Source organism: Artibeus jamaicensis, unplaced genomic scaffold, assembly GCF_021234435.1.
Source record: "Artibeus jamaicensis isolate MK-2021 breed Jamaican fruit bat unplaced genomic scaffold, CSHL_Jam_final contig_585, whole genome shotgun sequence".
Classification (NCBI taxonomy): Eukaryota; Metazoa; Chordata; class Mammalia; order Chiroptera; family Phyllostomidae; genus Artibeus; species Artibeus jamaicensis.
Window position 1 is genome coordinate 20489729 of NW_026521894.1, and position 19533 is coordinate 20509261.

A 19533-nucleotide genomic window follows, 5' to 3' on the forward strand; every position below is an offset into this window, starting at 1 on the left:
CTGTAAGACATAGGAGGAAGTTATCATATGTGTACAATCCAGAAGATAGGGAGAATGTGTGTCAAAGTAGTGGAGAAAATTGATAAAAGGCAGGTTGAGCTACCAGCATGATGTTCTTGCAATGTATCATTAATCACTTTGTCTACAATAAATCTATGAGATGGGTACCACTAATATTTTCTCCTAAATTTAAAGAAGCTTAGATTGCCAAGCTCTTGCCAAGGTCATATAGCAATTATTGGACCATATTTTGAGACTTGATCTGCAATGGAAATTTTGCCAAAATGGGAAGTTCTTATTTCATCTCTTCTCTTGAGGTTTGTGGTCATACACTATAGGTCATCCTGTAGCCGTATGAAGCCTGGAGAAGTTTACTGGACTTGAGACTAAGTATTCATGTGGCTTTAAACAAGTAGCCAAAGCAAATACAACTTTCTTTTTTTCCCAGTTGCCATATTTCTATTCACCCTTTAGTGTAATCACAGAGACTAGTTTTATTTAGGAGTAGGTCCAGAATTATTTTCAAGTACACTTTCCATTTTTTAAGAAAAATTCTTAAAAACCAAATACTTTCTTTAAATACTTTTATTGAACAACATAAATATATACTTTATGCAAAATATTAGAAAAGTCAACATTGTCAATATAATAATATTACATTATCACCATAATTATATAATTTCATCATATTTTACATTATTGTCATTTTTCAGTTCTAGGTATATTCTACTTTTACTCCAACTAAAATTATACACTTGTGGAAACATTTAATGGTCAAAGAAATGAATCATTGCTTAATTTTGGTTAAGCCAGAGAAATAATTATAATCTCAGTATAAGGATGTTAGGGACCAAGATATGCTCTTGTCCACCGAAGTTCTCTAATTTCAAACTTAATAGCAGAGTCAAGTAAAAACTGACAATGAGAGTTTTCCAATAATAAAGTCGTATGTGTTTTGTATAATAATTTACCAATATGATCATTTATCTATGTCCAACATATTTTATCTTATTTTATGATACATGTCATGATTTAATGGTACACTGGGCATGTAACAAGTATGCCATAAATACTGATTAAATAGAAGTGAATTGACAAACACCAGTAATTATACCACTTCTAACAATCAAAGTCAATGCTGCTTCTCTGCCTTTTGGTGACACGATGGTGTAGGACATTGTATTCAAGTACATTAGATCCTTGGTAGAAATAGTAGTGTCCTAAAAAAAAAAGAATAGTTTAATTTTCTGCTTGTATTTCTTTGAAAAAAGATAACATAGACTTGTGTGTTTTTATAGATTATCTAGATTAGACAAGACCTTATTCAAGTACATAAATATTGGGTCCCTTGGCTCCCAGATATCTGCTTACTTCCAATCATTTCACTATTAAATATCTTCATTAATTTTATCGAGAAGGTTGTTAACATGAAGATGGTTTTTGAAAAGTTATACTCCAGGTAGAGAACTCAGTCGAATTCAGATAGGACACAAAGAATGCTTGACAAAAGAAGTGAAAAGAACATAAGGGTGGAAAGAAAAAAAAACAAAATATCTTGGCCCAGTCAACAATTTTGCTGAGGGTCACCTTGCTTAAAGACATTCACAAACACAAACTCAAACGAACTCAAGCTTCCTCATCCCACCCACAACCCCAGTCCATGGGAACCCATAAAGTGTGAAAGGAGCTAAAAGGAAGGTAAAGAATGCAGGTACAAAAAAAGTATAAATGGCAGTGTTTTAAAGGGGGATTTCAAGTATCTTCACTAATCTACTAATCTACTTACTGTTGTAATAGAACACAGCATCAATTTTAGGCTTAATTCCTAGAAAGTGTGTGGTAATCAATTTGGGATAACCAGAGTCCATGAATTGCTTCTTTTCATCATACCTGAATAAATACATACATACATACATACATAAAAATAATCAGCGGGAACTCCATCAGAAATAGATCTCATGACATAAACTTGACATTTCATGACATGAACAACAAAACCCACCTATTCCTCTCCTGAAAGGCTCTTACTAAAAAGGGTTTAAACTACAATGAAAGGAAACTCAAGGACCTAAACAGTTCACTGATACATTTCAAGTCCCACTAGGACTCTAATCCAAGGCTTCCTGACTTCTAGTCAAACAGTTTCCTCATGCCTCCACTATGCTTCCACCAGTGCCCAGTACTGCTTTATAGAGACTGGTTGTCTAAGTCCCTGTCAGTAAAGACCTTGCAGGGTCAGCTATCCCTCAGAGGATGGTCTCCTCATTTTATCTTCCTGAGTCCAATGGTTATGGAAGGGAATCTGAAACTCTGTAAACCCTCTAAACTGGCTGTAAAGACCAGGTCCCACACATCTCTACCACTATTGTCCAATGTGTTTCCACTGTGATTGATACATGACATTTTATTTAAAGTGTTCTTTTTAAAACACATTGTTTGTTATCTAGTAGATCAGAACCCAAAGGTCCAGAGAAGGAAAACAGTTATTCCAGTCCTATAGTCTCTTGATCCTTTTCCCAGGAAGGCCAAGGATATTTGGGAATTTGCAGAGCAAACTGTCTTCTGGAAAAATCCCATGCCTTGCCTGTTTCAAAAATCTTAGAGTTCAAATTATTAACCATTAAAGCTCACCTCCAATACTGATGATCCACAAAGAAGTAGGTCTTATAGAGATATGGGTTAAAAACAGCTGCATCAATTTTTTTCACAAAGTCAGGAAATCCCAAGGAATGTATACTCTTGGGATAGCCTGGCTGTGGTTTTAAATTGCTGATTAACCAGTACTTATCATCTGTAAACACAAAGAAAAAAGGTACATTGCAATCATGTAGAAAGAGTAATAGAAATATGTACTGACTCACTACAAACCTCATTCTTTCCCCAAAGTTCCAAAATGTGTTGTTCTTTGTTCTTGAACGTGGCCCACCACCTATGATTCTGTATTTTCCCCCGCAGGTATATTTTACAAATTTTTACTGAAAGTTTTATGTGATATCTAAGTATTTGATCTCTTTTAGGTAATAGTTCAGAGTACAATTAATACAACTTGGAGTGCTTTTTGGTCTTCATTTATAAAAAGTAGTGTTTCCATAATTTATTCTCTTCCCTGAAGTAAACTAAATAGCAAAACTAAAAATTGAAATTACCTTTAAAAAGAAAAACTTTTTTTCTAGCTCCAATTTCATAAGCAGCTTGAATACCAGATGGTAAGGTTGGCCATAAAGAAGAAATTAAACTAGCATTGCTTTTTGGACTCGTAGGAAGCTTCGACCAGAAGAACCTGACATGTAAAACATTAAATACATGTTTAAAATAGTTGTAGACTCAGGAATCATCATGAAAGGTCGGTGGAAAGGACCTGTAAAATGACTTAATGTTTCTTCCTTCCCATTATCTTCATATGCTGTTCCCTGGATGTCTGAGTAGGAATACCACAAGAAAAGGCTGTTAATCAATTCTTTGATAATAACGATGGTATTAACAGGCAAACTGTTATATGGAAATAATCTGGATCTCTGAATCAAGAGATCTAGGTTGTAGTCTGGTCCCAAAATCCATTTATTGGTCACTTATCCTCAAGTGTCTCAGGTTTTGAGTTTCAAAAATGAAGGATACTTGTCCTCTCTACCAAATATTAATCTTCCATACACCACCAATATCTGCTTCAGTCTGTGTTGTAAGACAGAAACCAGAAATCATCCTGGAATTCCCTTTCCTCTAATCAAGAATCAAATCCTTTAAATAGGTACTCTGTCAGAGCTTTGGTTCCAGACACTATTTTTATCCATGATTAAAATCATCTGGCTTCTTTGTTTCCTGTTTTATCTTTCTCCAACCCAGATTCCTACTGCAAACCCAGTATTTAATGCCAGTTTTCCAGTTAAAACATAAATATAATCACACCACTGTCTTGCTTCAAAATCTTCAAGATCTCTCCACTGCCTACAGAATCAAGTCCAAGTCCCTACTAATAATTTTCATCTACTTAATTTTCCATCATTTTCTATTAGTCTTCAACAATGACAACAACAAAAACCACCTTAGGACAGAACCTTTGCACTTGGTCAGGTATAAAAACGATCCTACCTGTCTTTAAAGAAAAAGATTTTATTTTCCATTGTAGTGATAGCATCAAATTTCATATTAGGATCACAGGCAGCTGATCCTCCAGTGTTAGGATTTAATGAGGGTTTGTCTTTTTCTGGACCTCCTGAAAAAAACATTTCAAGAAACATTAGAAAGAAATATGCACTTTAGATCATAAAAGGAAGAATCCTACCTTTTGCAACAGCATGGATGGAACTGGAGAACATTGTGCTAAGTGAAATAAGCCAGGCAGTGAAAGACAAATACCATACGGTCTCACCTGTAAGTGGAACCTAATCAACAAAACAAACAAGCAAGCAAAATAGAACCAGAGACATGGAAATAAAGAACAAACTGACAGTGACCAGAGGGGAGGGAGGAGGGAGAGAACAAGAGACAGAAGGGGAAAGGTCAAATCAAGGGAAGTGTATAAAGGACCCATGGAAAAAGACAATGGGGCGGGGGGGGGGGGGCTTGAATGTGGAAGGTGAGAGTGAGGAGGATGGAGGAGACTAATGGAGGAAAAATGGGGACAAATATTGTAATTGAACAACAATTTCAAAACATTTAATTTTCTTAAAAATGCATAGAAAGCAATTTATGATTTTTTAACATTTACAGGAAACATAAAGATTTTTCCCTGTGTATTTGCAACATTGTTGAGAAAAATAATCTATTCACTCTGTTTTTTTTGTTTTTCTTAAATCTTTTTTAAAAAATATGTTATTTATTTATCTTTAAAGGGGAAGGGAAGGAGAGAGGGAGAGAATATCAATGTATGGTTGCCTCTCACGGGTTCCCTGCTGGGAACTGGCCTGCAACCCAGGCATGTTCCCTGACTGGGAATTGAACCTCGATCCTCTGGTTCACAGGCCTATGCTCAATCCACTGAGCTACACGAGCCAGGGTTCGCTCTAGTTTTTTTGTTCCAGTTAAATTATTTCTCTGTGTGCCTTCTCTAATTGACAATGTTGTTAGATAGACAGAACAGATTTGAAGCCAGAAAGCTTAGTTCTGCCTTAGATCTCTGACATTAACTTGGTAGGTATGGTGCTCATCTGTAAAAATGAATATAATATCTGTGCTATCTACTTCACAGAATTTTCATAGGGTTCAAAAGCAAATGTAGTTATTAAGGTTTTATCTAAATGCAGACATAATAAAACTATTCATTCATAAGAGTGAGTATGTTTATAAGACAAAATGGTAAATAAATTCAACTTACCATAGAGAGACTGAATGCCACGTATATCATCAGGAGAGAGAGGAAATGAATTAAGATCAACATAACTGAGGGTGGGGAACATTATGGCCTTTCGATCATTGGAATGGCCAAGACCCAAGGAATGGCCAAACTCATGAACAGCAACTAGGAACAAGTTGGTGCCTAAGAGGAAACCAACAAGAAAGGGAAAAGAGCAACAAAATATAAAGGCATTTAGAAGACAATAACACAATTTAAATCTGACACCATGAAAAAAAACATTTGGGAATCCTTTACTTATTTCCCTCCTTGCACAAGGTTTTTCAACCCTGACACTATTGACATTTTAGGCCAGATAATTGTTTGTTATAGTTGTTTAGAAATCTCTGGTTTACCATTAAATAAGTAGCAAATCCTTCTTCAGTTTTGAAGATTTGCTTCTTCAGTAAATCCTTCTTACAACCAAACTGTTTCCCCACATTGTCCAATGTCCCCTTGGGAGCAAAATTGCCTCTGGTTAAGGACCACTACACTATCACACAAATGGAATATATTACATTGTGAAAATTTCTAGAACAACTCATAGCTGTGTTCAATAGTTCTTATTTCCTCTAAATCATTCCCCCTTCATTCTGCCTTTAGTTTTGATTAGTCTTGAGTGGATATATTAAAAAGTCTTTCATAACCATTCTTTACTAAACCCAAATAAAAGGTCATATTAATTTCCAGGTACTATGAGTCACTGAGAAATACACCACATTATGTCAATCCTTATACAACTGATAGGAAGCCACCATACTCTCTATTTAAGATGAGGACACAGCATCAGCAAGATTAATTGACCAAATTAAGAGCTGACCCAAGAACCTAAGATTCAAATCCAAATTTTTTAGCTCTAAAGCTCATCCTTTTTCTACACATGATCTAAATGAAATAAGAGACTATACTTATAAATTACACACATGTGCACTGCCAAATTATAGTCATGCCTATTCATTTATTCTTTATGCCCCAGAGGATGCACCTTTTAGGTAAGAAAGAGGGGTGTGTCCTTTCTGTTAAGTTTCTCAAATCCAGGAAGACTTGATTAACCCCTTACTGTTAGTGTTTAATCTGTGTGCTAATTTAATACATTTACTTTTGCCTTTCTTCTTCTCTGGCAAAACTGAATCTCAGAACTGTCTTGCCTAGAATCACATCCCAGCTAGCCTCAGAGCCCGGACTTGAAATACTCTCCAGCACCCAAGTGTGAACATAGAACCTACACCTCCCTCTTGGGGGTGTCTAGGAACATTTCTCGTAACACAGGGGTTTCGTAACTAACTCAGAAATGCTTTAACTTCTCTCAAATAATGGAAAAAAATATAGACTTTGGCATTCTTTCCACTCTGCCTAATACAGGGAAGAGTAAACAAAGCCTTTTATATTTTGGCCTAAACGTAAATTTAACTTATTCCCAGTTTCTATAATACTTTGTATAAGAGACCAGGACTGGTCCTTATCTTAAAATAATGAATTTCTGTTTGTGTTCTGTGCTTTGCTAGATTGTGTGCTCTTCCAGGGCAGGACTGGGTCCTTTTCATCTCAGTAGCCAAATACCTGTATAGCATCAGCTAAACTATAATAGAAATTTAATAATCATTGAACTGTTTATTAATTTAATGTGTCAAAAATTATGTTGATAATGAGCACTTTAAGTTAGAATTTTTATAAATAATTTAACTTTTTGAAAATATATAATCAAAACAATTAAAAATAAGGCAACATGGACAGTTAGAAAGTACACATTGGACCAAGAACTAGAAAATGCATGTTCTGACCCCAGCTTTTCCACAAGCTAGCCATTAACTTTCCCTTGACTGTAAAAAACTTTGCTAAATGATTTTTCCATGGCCCTTTAGAATTTCAAAATATTCTAGCTAAGTAGCACAAGTCTCCCATACCAGATGAAATTATTATAAAACTCAAATTCCCTTGTATAAAATTTAGGCAAATTTAACATGTCTACCTGAGAATTTTCAGCTTAGTAAAAACCTAATCTTATATAATTTGTCTTTTGACAATGTAAAACTGCTTTTGTCACTCAAGAATTCTGTAAGTTTTAGACCATGTGTCAGACTAAAACAACTAGTATTTCTGATCTATAAAATATTGCCAACTAATGTTGACAATTATCAGCCGGAGAAAAGGGGATGCTGAATAAAACACATTATTGATGACTTTCTTTCCATTTACTTTCCACATGAGCCAGTTATATAATCTAGGATTTCCAGTGGAGAGATTAAGAAGACTTCTGATACGATAGTTTAACTTTTCCAATGGACAGTGATTCCTCTAAACAGAGACTAATTAATCTCCCAACTCTTTCATAGGAATGGAGACTTACAGCCCCTCTGTAAATACATACAGAGTATCATTCAATGATCAGTTGGGCATTCTGAAATTTTTGTCCCAGAACAAGTGGCTTGCATGGCCACATAACATTGTGTATCTCTACAAGGACCTCTAAATTCTTTAGCATCATCTTTCTGTGTCACTATAAATCTAAGTAACTATCACCCTATAATGAATCATGAAGATGACCACACTGTTTTAGGATTGTTAGCATACACGAAATTAGCATCTGTGTTGTCTTGAGTTTATGGGTTGCATTGTAAAACTGATCACTTAACAACTTTTACTTTTACATACTCTAGTTCTTAGGGTTCGTGAGTTTATGCTAACCAACTAGCTCATCCTCAGATTCTAAGAACTGATCTTTAAATAATCTAGCCTATATCCTCAATTTATAGAGTATAAAATTGAGACAAAGTTACTTTTTATTTAGTGGTTAAATCATAATCAGAACAAAAATTTTATCCTCAGAAAGTAGCCTTTCGAAATGATTTAACAAAATGATGCAATTTAGAATTTGTTAGGGGTTTTTCTTTTGGTGTTTTTGTTTGTTTGCCTACCTCTGTAGTTTTTAGTCCAGAATTCAGCCTCATCAAAATGTGCGTCTCCTCCAATACCAGGTCCAGGTCCGTAAGCATGAGCTGCAACTCCACCTCTGCCATCAAAAGGACTGAAGTCTCCATGAGCTTGTTAAAAAGAGAAGAAAATCAGTCCTTTTATATATGCTATAGGTCATGTCAAATGATACAGATGAAGTAAGTCCAAGTTCTCTACCTCCAAGTACAAAATGTATCATAATGTCCGCCTCGCCTGTGTTAACCCTTCTGAATTTCAGGGTGGTCACATTACTCCATACTTGAAAAGCTTTCTGGATGGTATAGTCAACATCCTCACGCTTCATGTCAGGAGTGTAATTATTGATCCTTTATCAGCCAAGAGAAAAATATATGGAAACCATGTGTTAATTTTGTCTTCTTATGATACCTCATTTCTACTAGCAGCATTAGAGAATGAAACATTTCATAAATTAATTGTCCAGATAAAAAGAAAAAAGAACACAATTTTATACTACAGAGACATTTTTCCTTGGACAGCTTCCTCCTTAAACAGAATCTAATTTGATTCATTCTTACTTATGATTTATAGGTCACCATTATGAGAGAAATACATTCACAGAAGCTTAAGACTTTTGCCCCCCTCCAAGACTTCTGCATTTATTCATCTTGACTATTCTATACAACTTTCTCCTGTGTCTTATTTACTGTAGATTTAACTTCATTATTCTTTCATTCACAGCCTTCTTAGTCTGGTCTGGACTGGCAAATCGAACGATCCCTGGATGAACAATCCCCTTCCAGAGATAATGAACTTAAGCAGAGGGATAGTGTTAACAGTTGAGTAAGGCTTCTTATCTGCTACAATATTTAGGGCTATATCTAAATGGTTCAGGTTTCTAGAAGTCAGACCTATGAGAAAATAGAAAAATGCATGGCTATGACTTCACCTGTAAGTGATAAAATATTTCTTCCATACTGGCCTCCCTCGCATTGTGGTGAACTGATGAACGTCAGGCATTCCGCATCGAGGTCTGCGCATCATGTCCAGAGTCGATTTGTCCAGTTTCCCAGTCACATTTAACCCCATGAACTGCTGCATTTCCTGGATTTTTTTCTCCATGAAGTTTGTATTGACTTTCATTTTTGTCATTGGAATGTTCTTCGGGTCGAAGTTGTAAAACCGTATCAAGTAATCCTGGAAAAAATACATCCAGTATTACATTATTATACATCTAAAGGTTTCTGTTGGAGCTCTGCATATATGACTCAACCGTACACTGATGTTTTTGAATCAGGTATTATACAATTATAATGAAAAAAATTAAAAATATTCTGTGCTGTCAAAAATGTGTCATAAACTGTTAGCAAGATTGATTTCTGGAAGCCCACTGAAAACACCTTTATGTCTTTACTCCTTCAAACCTGTTTCTACTTTTTAGAACTTATTTGTGTATCTAGCACATCATGGCATTCATTGAGCCTCAAAATCTTTATTGTCAGGATGCATAAATTATTAATTTAAATTGAGAAAAAAATTCCTTGCTTAAAAATAGAAATCCTTCAATACAATGGACAACTGTGACAAATTCAAAGTTGAAACAGTCTTAGAAAATGGGAAATCATCTGAACTCATATAAAAAATTAAAAACTTATATTTTAGAAACTGTTCATAATAAAATATCTGAGATAGTGAAAGTAAAGAATATTCTTCAATTATTATGGCAGACTTAAGTGACTAAATTAATTATGACATTGCTCATGTTTCAGATTATTAACCAGCATTAAATGGTTAATGTGAAATACCAGAACAGAAGTAGAACACCAATTATTTTGAACTAGCACTATATGGCCTAAGCTTTTTAGTAGAAGGGACAAATTCGCTCATCGATTTTATAATGCTCCTTTAAAACCGATACTTCTTCATTACATTCCTCTTTGGCAAAGAAAAATTCAGTGCCAAAATCAAATAGCCTGCTAATCTAGTTTTCAAATAGTTCTTCTCAAAATAAGACTGGTCGTGCAATAAATCTTAAGACAGAAATCAATCTAGATAAATACTATAGCATTAATACTTACACTAGCAAATTTATCTTGGTTTTCTTCAGAGCTTATCAAAGAAGCAGCTCCAGAAGCAGCAATGGCCTGCAGGACCATTGTCAATAGAAAGAACTTCATTCTAAACTTCTTCTGAACGACTTAATGTAAGCCACTCTGTTCCCTTTCAGAACAAGTTCCTTGAATGTCACTCTTTATATAGTCCCTAGGCCAGCCTCTGCAAATATGAAATCCTTTGGGTGACTCATAGTTGATATCATCTTCTTTTGATTTATCTCAAAACCCACAAACATAAGCATGACCTTATTCTAAGACCAACAACATGTCAGTTAGCATCTATCGCATGGAGGGGTCAATTAGCAATGAAGTCATCACTTATTCAGACAAGTTACATTTCTTCAAATAAAATAAGCCCCTATTTCTTCGCACCCTAAAAAATAAGACATCATACAAGATATACTGAACACCTAAAACATACAACTAAAAAATAAATTTTTAGAAAGTGTAGTACCTGAAATTTCCTGTAATTTATGTTCATTATAGACTTTCATAAGAAACTAAATTTAAAAGGTTAGATAAATAAAATTATTTTGCTAAAATAGAGGAATATTTCCCAAGCCGAATCTAACTGATTAGAGAACTGGGATGTAGAGATTACATGTTTATAAAAGAAAAGCTTATAACATCATGATGCTTTGATGTCCATTCTATGAGTTGTATGGCCTTAGATCCTGTTTCTATGACTTCCAATCTTCAGCCATCTGAGTGGAGGCCCAGTCCCAACTGAGTAGCTAAGTACAAAGATTCAAGAAGCATATGTCCCTGGAGGAAATCGTCTGGAGTTGGGAGCATGAAGATCAACACTCCAACTTTGGGAGATAGAAAAATTTGCCTCTGGAACCTCTCTGCCTCACTATCAGCTCAACTTTCTTCCCCTGTGACCTAATTGTCCCATTAACATGAAATCTGCCTGTCAGTCAATAGAGAATGTTTGAAGATTGAAAAAAGAAAAAGGACTCATGAACGTGGACAACATTGTGGTAGTTTTGGGGGTAGAGAATATAAGGAGGATAAATGGTAATGGGGGAAATTACAATAAAAATAATTTAAAAAATGAATCCAGGAGTGAACTATGAAGGTAGAAGTACCATCGCTGGGGCTACCTCCTGACTCCATATGAACAGGCTGGCATGGCAGTAGGTAGAGACAAAATGCTGTGTTATGATTCAGTCATTGCTCTGACCCATCTTCCAGGCCCGGAAAATGCTGGCTGCTCCCCAGCATTGACCTATGGCTGGGGCTCAGGGGAATGAATCTTGTCCCGCATAGGCAAAAAAGGAGGCCCTCTGCATTGCACCTGGTATCCACCTCCAAATTCTGTTTTTTTTTTTTTTGAACTCTGGGATTTGATCTATAAAATCTTCAAGTATTTCATCTGAAAAATGAGAATGATAACCTTGGCCTCCTTATGCTTTTGTGATGATTAAATAAGACACTGTACTTTAAATACCAGCCCATACTACACATGCTCACTAATATTCATTTTCTTCCCCTTGGCCTGAAAGGAGAACATCATACATCTAAAGTTTGCAAACATGTGTGGCTGTAGGATTCAGGGTAAAAAGTTCACATAGAAGAATCATTGGGTAATTTTTTCAAATACCAGATTTAACTCAAGCATCATAAGAATGTGCTGTTGGATAGAAAGCAGGAAAAATGAAATTTATTAGAAACTCTGGACGGACTGGCTCTCTACCAGCAGGGTGTTGCTCAATGAGGGCAGGGTCTGTCTGTCTTATCCCCACCGTATTCCTGGTGCCTAAAACTACCTTAAAGTTAGCAAGTGTTCAATAAATGTGCGAATGAACTCAGTTGGAGAATAGGGCCTAAATGATACCAGTAGTAAACTTCCTTTGTGGGAGCAGTTACTACACAGAGGGTGTGTTCCTAAACCTCACTGAAAGCACACAAGAGCTGGTCTTATTCATAGCAGGAAGGAATCTGGTTTTTAGGAGGCATTCAGGAAGTCCAGAAAGTATAGGATGTAAGATACAAGATAAAAGCTGACCAAGATACAAAGGAAGTGAAAGAATGTCCTTACTAAAAAGTTTCAAAAAATAGAAAATTACCAAATTTTAATGGTCTCTGGGTCTTGGTTCATCTAATGCCCCAAGTGGGTTAAGGAGATGAGGGCCAACTGGGCATCCATAGAACATTGTAGGGGTTGTAAGTATAGGTTCTGGGGTCAAGCCAACCTGCTTTAGAATCTTAGCTCCATCATTTTATGAACCTGGGGCAATCATTTTAATCTCTATAAGACAATTTCTTCACTTGTAAAGTTGGAATAATAGCAGTTACCTCAAGAGTTATTATAAAGATTACATTAAAATATAGAGAAAAGTATTTGGCTTAATCCTGACACACCATAAATGTGCAATGATTTATTAAGCACTCTTACATAAGACATTTGAAAAACATTAGAAATGGAGATGAGAAAGGAGATCAACTACATGCTCAGAACTCTCTCTTATGGTAGGAGCTACAAAAAAATTATGATCAAATTCTTATGACTTTGATTAAATTTAGCCTTAAATCCTAGCTCTAGAAACTGTATCTTTTACTCTTTACACCCCTCGGAGACCAAGCCTTTCCCCTGATAATCAGCAACCCCCTGGGCATTAGAAGGCAGTGGCATGAACCTGACAATCACAGGGTCAGGAACTCTAGCAGGCTCAAGGTAACATCTTGACCTGAGTTATGTTACTGATCTCTGGTTATTTTCTCATGAAATCAAACATGGGGACGCAGGAGCAGGCCTCAGAACTGTTTTCAAGATATGAAGAAATGGTTAATTACTCTTATCTCACCTCTCACCAATCAGCTTTCAGTGTGAGCACAACCCCTGTAACCCACAATACTTTGTGATTTTACCCTATACAATCTGTAACCTAAATGCCAACAGATAGTTGAATCTTTAGCATTAGTTCCCTGTCTCTGGATTGGCCAATTCAATATTAAACTATTTTTCTTTCTCTCCTGTCATGCATTTCTTTGCGCCAGTGCATGCACGCAAACAGACTCAAATACACTGGAATTCCAGTAACAATCTTGGCCACAACTAGATGCTGGAGATCCCAGCAGAGGAGTGACTTCCAGGGAATACACTGACAGAAGTGAGAATCCAGGGGTCACTGGCAATGCTCTATGTGAAGAAAAGCATGTCTATGAAAGTGCAGAAAGTAGCTAAGAGTTGCTCTGAAGAGGAACAACTTTTCCTGATAAAAGTTTCCTTGTTAAAAGGTGTGGCTCAGTGGATTAAGTGTCGGCCTGCAAACCAAAGTATCACCGGTTCAATTGCCAGTCAGGGCACATGCCTGAGTTGTGGGCCAGGTCCACAGCAGGGGGTCTGCACGATGCAACCACACATTGATGTTTCTCTCCCTTTCTTTCTTCCTCCTATATCTTCTCTAAAAATAAATAAACCAATCTTTTTAAAATATTAGAAAGGCAGATTTATAACACAAGTCTTCTCTATTGCATTGTTTCTTTTCTGAGCTCAACACCAGGACATATAACAACCATTGGCTAGTTATGGAGACTCCCCAGAGAACTCAGAGGTAAATGGAAAAGACCAGGCAGGCAGGAGAAATGCTCCCCAAATATGGAAATTCCTTAGATGGCTCTTTCACCAACAGTCTGTTCATGCAGAAACAAAGCTTCAACGGGTTAACCGTCTCCTTTTATGGATAAAGAAATAGGAATCTAGAAAAAGGAAGTGAATTGCCTGAGAAGAAAATTCTGGTAGGTCTCCTGATTCTGTCCTGACTGTTACAACATACTTCATTTTGTCATGTGTATCACTGAAATTTTTTTTTCAGATTTATGTTTCCCTGTGGGTATCTTACTCATGCAGACACTACAAAAATGATATTATAACACCCTTAAACTTTCTAGTTTAAAGCTAGGCTGTTCCCTTTGCTGTTGTGAAGGCTAGGTGTAACCAAACAGCCCTGGGAATGTTGTAGATGAGGGGAAGCAGAATATACCACCTTGGAATGTGCCACCTTGGCATAAAGACTATATCACGATGAAGACAATCCGGGCCCTGCAGATTTAGGAAGAGCCTTCTATGCCCCTCCTAACTACGATCAGAGATAACTTTTATATCATAAAGGCTATCTGCATGGTATGGCAGATGTCTGCTTGCCAAACATTTGCTCTTTGTATCTTCTTGTGAATTGTCTTTCTCCCCTTTGGAGCCACAGGCCCTTACCCTTTCCACTTAGCTCAGGATGGCATATAAGCCTCAGTTACCTGACTGCTGGGAAGTTTCAAATATTTAAAATTTTTTTTAGTTTAATCAATCAGCATGGAAATACAATATTATATTAATTTTAGGTATACTATACAATGATTAGATATTTATATATCTTATGAAAGGATCACCTGATAAGTCTAGTACCCATCTGGAGAGTCTCATATTTCTATAGGGTTCCTATATTACATACAAAATTTGTTGTTCTCCTGTTTATCCATTTTACATTAAATTAATTATTAGACCAGCCAAAGCACCTGAAAGGGAAGAAGAGAAATTTTTTCTGTCCCTCCACAGGTGACTGTGGATTTCTGGGGAGATGGCATCACTTGTCCATTCTCTGGAGAACAATTTCCTGTGCACCATCTCTCTGCCTCCTCTTGGGCAGTGTCCTGTGCTGAGGTGCTTTTGTTGCTAAGGCTTCCCAAGAATTTGCCTGGAGCATCTCTGAAGAGCAGTGTTTAAGGTCACCCTAGCCATTCCTGTGGACTTAGACAAATTAATTTGCCTGATTTCTTCATATGTAAAATGGGTTAGTGTTAAGGTTTTATAAAGAACAAATAACATAATCCATTACAAGCACCTAGCTTCATGTGCTAAGGCCTCATAAATGTTCATTCTTTGCCTTTTTACTTTACTTCTGTCCCTGCATGTTGGTCATGTGATGGTTGAGTTACACCAGCTCACTTTTTCCATATGGGAGAAAAATTAGCCTAAATGATGGTTTTCAACTGCAAGTAGATCTTCACCTAGCAAAGAAACAGAAATGGTCTGGAAATGAGCTGATGTTGGTGGTGGAGTTGGCTCATAGAGTCCTCTCCACCTTCCTCCATAACGAAGTGAAACTGAGCCCAGATGGTACTAGGACTTGGTGATCCTTAAGTCAGGGAATGTCAGAGCAAACGGTTAGAAATCTACTGTCTTTCAGACTTGTGCTCAGCCAAAACTTTTATCAGTGAGTTCTCTAACCCCAAGGCGTTCTTCCCAAAGGAATATTGGTGAGAATCCTGGAAAGTTTAGGGTTTGGACATGAGAACAATCACAATGGGTACAGCCCAGATGAAAAATGTAGAGGGAGGGTTTGGGAAAGTAAAGGTTGCCACAGTTTCTTTTTCTTGTATCCCATGCTCCCCCAGGAAAGTCTCCCCTTCAGACAACTATATACTAAGACATAAAACACAGCAAGTAGCACATGTCCTGTATATACATCACAAGGTAGAGACAATTTGGTGACCTATTCATAAGTGGTGTTAGTCATTGTTTACTTTCCTGTTCTTGCCCTCCAACAACAAGGTAAATACCTAAAGGTAGAAATAACGACTCGTATCCCTGAATTGATTTGGACATTAGGGCCTGGTCTAATGAGAAGAGCAAGGCTTTGGAAACAGACTTGTTCTCAAACCTCAACCATGCTACCTATGAACTATGTGGTTTTGACCAAGTTATTTAAGTTCAGTTTCCTCATCCATAAATGACAATTTTGAGGATTGGATAAGATAATGCATAAAACTGCTCAGCCTGTGCATAAATATTGGTTCTTTTATTTTGTAATACCTAGAGTAGTTTTTATCTTTAAAAATTTTTATTGAATTTATTGGGGTGACATTGGTTATCAAAATTATATAGTTTTCAGGTATAAAATTCTATAATACATCATCTGTATATTGTATTGTGTGTTCACCAACTCAAGTCTCCTTCCATTACCACTCATCTTTTTTTCCCTCTCCTACTCTCCCCACCTCCCCTGCCCTCTTGTAATCACCATACTGTTGTCTGTATGTATGAGGCTTTTTTTTTGCTTAATCTGTTTACCATTTCATCTAGCCCCCCAATCTTCTCCCCTCTAACAACTGTAAGTTTGTTTTCTGTATCTATGAGTTGTTTCTATTTTGTTTGTTTATTTTGTTAATTGGATTCCACTTATGAATGAAATAATATGGATAATCTTTCCCTTACTGACTTATTTCACTTGTAATAATGGTCTCTAGGTCTATCCATGTTGTCACAAAAGAAGTAAGATTTTCTTCTTTTTTTTACCACCAAATAATATTCCATTGTGTAAATGTACCACAGATTTTTTATCTACTCATCTACTGATGATCACTTTCTAGAGCAAATTTTTTTCTGATACATCTTCTCAGACAAAGGAATCAAATGAAAAAAATGAATGAAACTATATTAAACTAAAAATGTTTTGCACAGCAAAGGAAACCATCAACAAAATTTAAAGACAATCAACTGAATGGGAGAATATATTCACTGATGATACATCTGATAAGGGGTTAAATCCAAAATTTATAAAAAACTTATATATCTCAACACCACAATAAATGATCCAATTAAAAAATGGGCAAATAACCTGAATAGACACTTCTCCAAAGAGGGCATACAGATGGCCAAGATGCTCAACATCATCAGAAAAATGCAAATTAAAACCACAATGAGAGATCACCTTGTACCCATCAGAATGGCAATCATTAATGAATCAAGAAACAACATGTTGGAGAGGTTATAGAGAAAAGGGAACCCTAGTGCACTGTTGGTGGGAATGCAGACTGGTGCAGCCACTGTGGAAAACAGTATGGAATTTCCTCAGAAAACTAAAAATGGAACTGCCTTATGTCTCAGCAATTCCCTTCTTGGGAATTTATCTGAAGAGGCCTGAAACAAAAAAGTATATGTACCTCCATGAATATTGCAGCATTATTTATAATAGCCAAGATTTAGAGTAGTGTTTTTCAACATTTTCTTTGTTATGTCCCCAGCAAAGAGGCATTTTAAACATTCTCCCTATGAAATCTTATTACCAGAGATATATTATACATCTGTTTATGTGCTATATGTGTCCTTTATACATAAAAATTGTTTGCTCCCAATGACCAACTTTTATCCACTTTCAGGTGGTATCACCCTCACTGAGAATGTTTGTCATACAGTAGCATATACTCTACATTGCTAGGACATAAAATGACCCATGACACCAGTTATGCCTGGTCTGACATGGCATCTCACCACGAGACTGATAAAAGGTGCAGCTTCGGGAAGATGTCATAAAGCCAAAAGATCTGGATTTTAGAGACACTGTCTAGATCACAGAGGGCAAGCCTGTTGAACTTGGGGTCAGTAAAAAGTAACAAAATTCTTACAAAAGATTGACCAGCTATATTTGTGGGTTAGAGCAACTCAGAGAGAAAGCAACTCAATGGCTAGAGAGAAGAGGAAAGAACCAGAGAGAATCTGTACAGTTTTCTTCAAGAGTGAAGCAAAATGATTTTTAAAAGTACTAATTTTTCCCCATATTTCTCTCCTTCAAGCTCCATTCAAGTAACTAGTGGACTTTGTTGCTAAACATCTGTAACCCTGAACACATTATTGCTTTCTGATTTCTTGCCAAGAGCTTAAATCCAGTGAAGTAAATATGCTTTGAGAAGGCAGGGATTTTCCAAAACTAAGCCAAGGCTAGAAGTAGTGGGATGTTCTGGGTACCATGAAGAACTGAGCCTACTCCACAGCAGCACTGTGAGGATGTGGTGGGACCACAGAAAGAATTATTCCAGGATGCAGCAGGAAGTGAGATCCCAGGTCTGGTGCTTCTAGCATCCCTGGAACAGGCAGGAAACAAGAGCAACATTTAGCAGAACTGAAAGGATACGCAGGCTGGGGGAATCCTTATGGAGGAGACACTATCCCAGTATGTTTGAAGGTGAATTTCCTACCAGTCCAATAAGGTGGGATCTCAGAATTAAAGTTAAATTAAAAAAATGTGTTATATCTGGCATGGCTTCATATCCAGGCTTCCTAACACAGTCCATTCTACATATTGGGTGTGCTATATTATTATAATTATTTTATTATTAATATATTTTAAGTACAACTTTAAGTGATTCACTTTTCTATAAAATATGTAAATTTTATGAATTAGCCATCATTGCACACCCTTTTTTAGTCTTCAAAGAACACAAAGAAGTATTATTACTAGGTGATTAATAAATAGGTATTTGACTTTAAATAAGTTGAAATAAAAACATGGAGGCAACACCACAGGACTCAGCAGAGGCATGTGCTCATATTTCTGCAGCTGGTGGTCTCTTTTATGTATAAACTGAAACTAGGGTTACCTAAGGCAAATTTTTGAAATGCTTCAATGCCCTCACCCCAATTCTTGAGCCATTTCCATGGAAACAAATCAGAGCTCCAGAAGCCTCTTTTGCTCTCAGCTGCCTTGCAAAAATATCCTCCTACAAGATGTTGTTTGATGGCTCCTTAAAGAGCTGCTTCTATCATGGGCACTTTCATTGTCGTAGAGAACTCTGAAAGATGGAACTTCAGTAGATTTAAGTTCATAGAAAGAAGTCAGAGAACAGCCAGAATGACATGTTCAGGGTCAGAAATGTAAGGCAAGATACAGAGTCTACTGGCAGTATGAATGGAGCTTGAAGGAAAGGAGAGAAATATAGGGGAAAATAGTATTTTAAAAATAGTCATGCCTTACTCTTAAAGAAAACTGTGCTGATTCAGACTGATTTGTCCCCCTCTCTCTAGCCATTGAGTTGTCTTCTCCTGGAAAAATGTGGAAAGTCATGACTAGTTTCTACTGGAAAACTCTGAAACATGGTTATCTCATAAGAGATATGTTTTTCCCCTTTTCTTTATTTTTTTATTTGATTTTTATTGTTGCTCAAGTACAGTTTTTTGCCTATTTCCCCCACCACTCCCTGCCACCCCAGTCTTCCCCACCTCACTCCCCTATTTCTACCCCTCTTTATTATTGTCCATGTGTCCTTTATAATTGTTCCTATAAACCCTTCACCCTTTTCCCCTATTATCCTTTCCCCTTTCCTTTCTGGTTACTGTCAGCTTGTTCCCAATTTCAATGTGTTTGGTTATATTTTGCTTGCTTGTTTGTTTGGTAATTAGTTTAC

The 19533-nt window shown here is 36.5% G+C and overlaps 1 protein-coding gene across 1 annotated transcript; it reads right to left on the reverse strand.

Moving 5' to 3' along the window:
* Positions 1-709: 709 nt before the first annotated feature.
* MMP12 (matrix metallopeptidase 12) lies at positions 710-10416 on the reverse strand. Its single transcript, XM_053670461.1, has 10 exons — positions 10318-10416; positions 9189-9436; positions 8459-8607; positions 8245-8370; positions 5312-5473; positions 4087-4210; positions 3147-3280; positions 2632-2791; positions 1787-1890; positions 710-1220 (listed from the first exon to the last, which is right to left on the reverse strand). Exons 1-10 carry the CDS (start codon positions 10414-10416, stop codon positions 1120-1122), a joined length of 1407 nt encoding a protein of 468 aa, XP_053526436.1. The 3' UTR covers positions 710-1119.
* Between the last annotated feature and the right edge of the window lie 9117 nt (positions 10417-19533).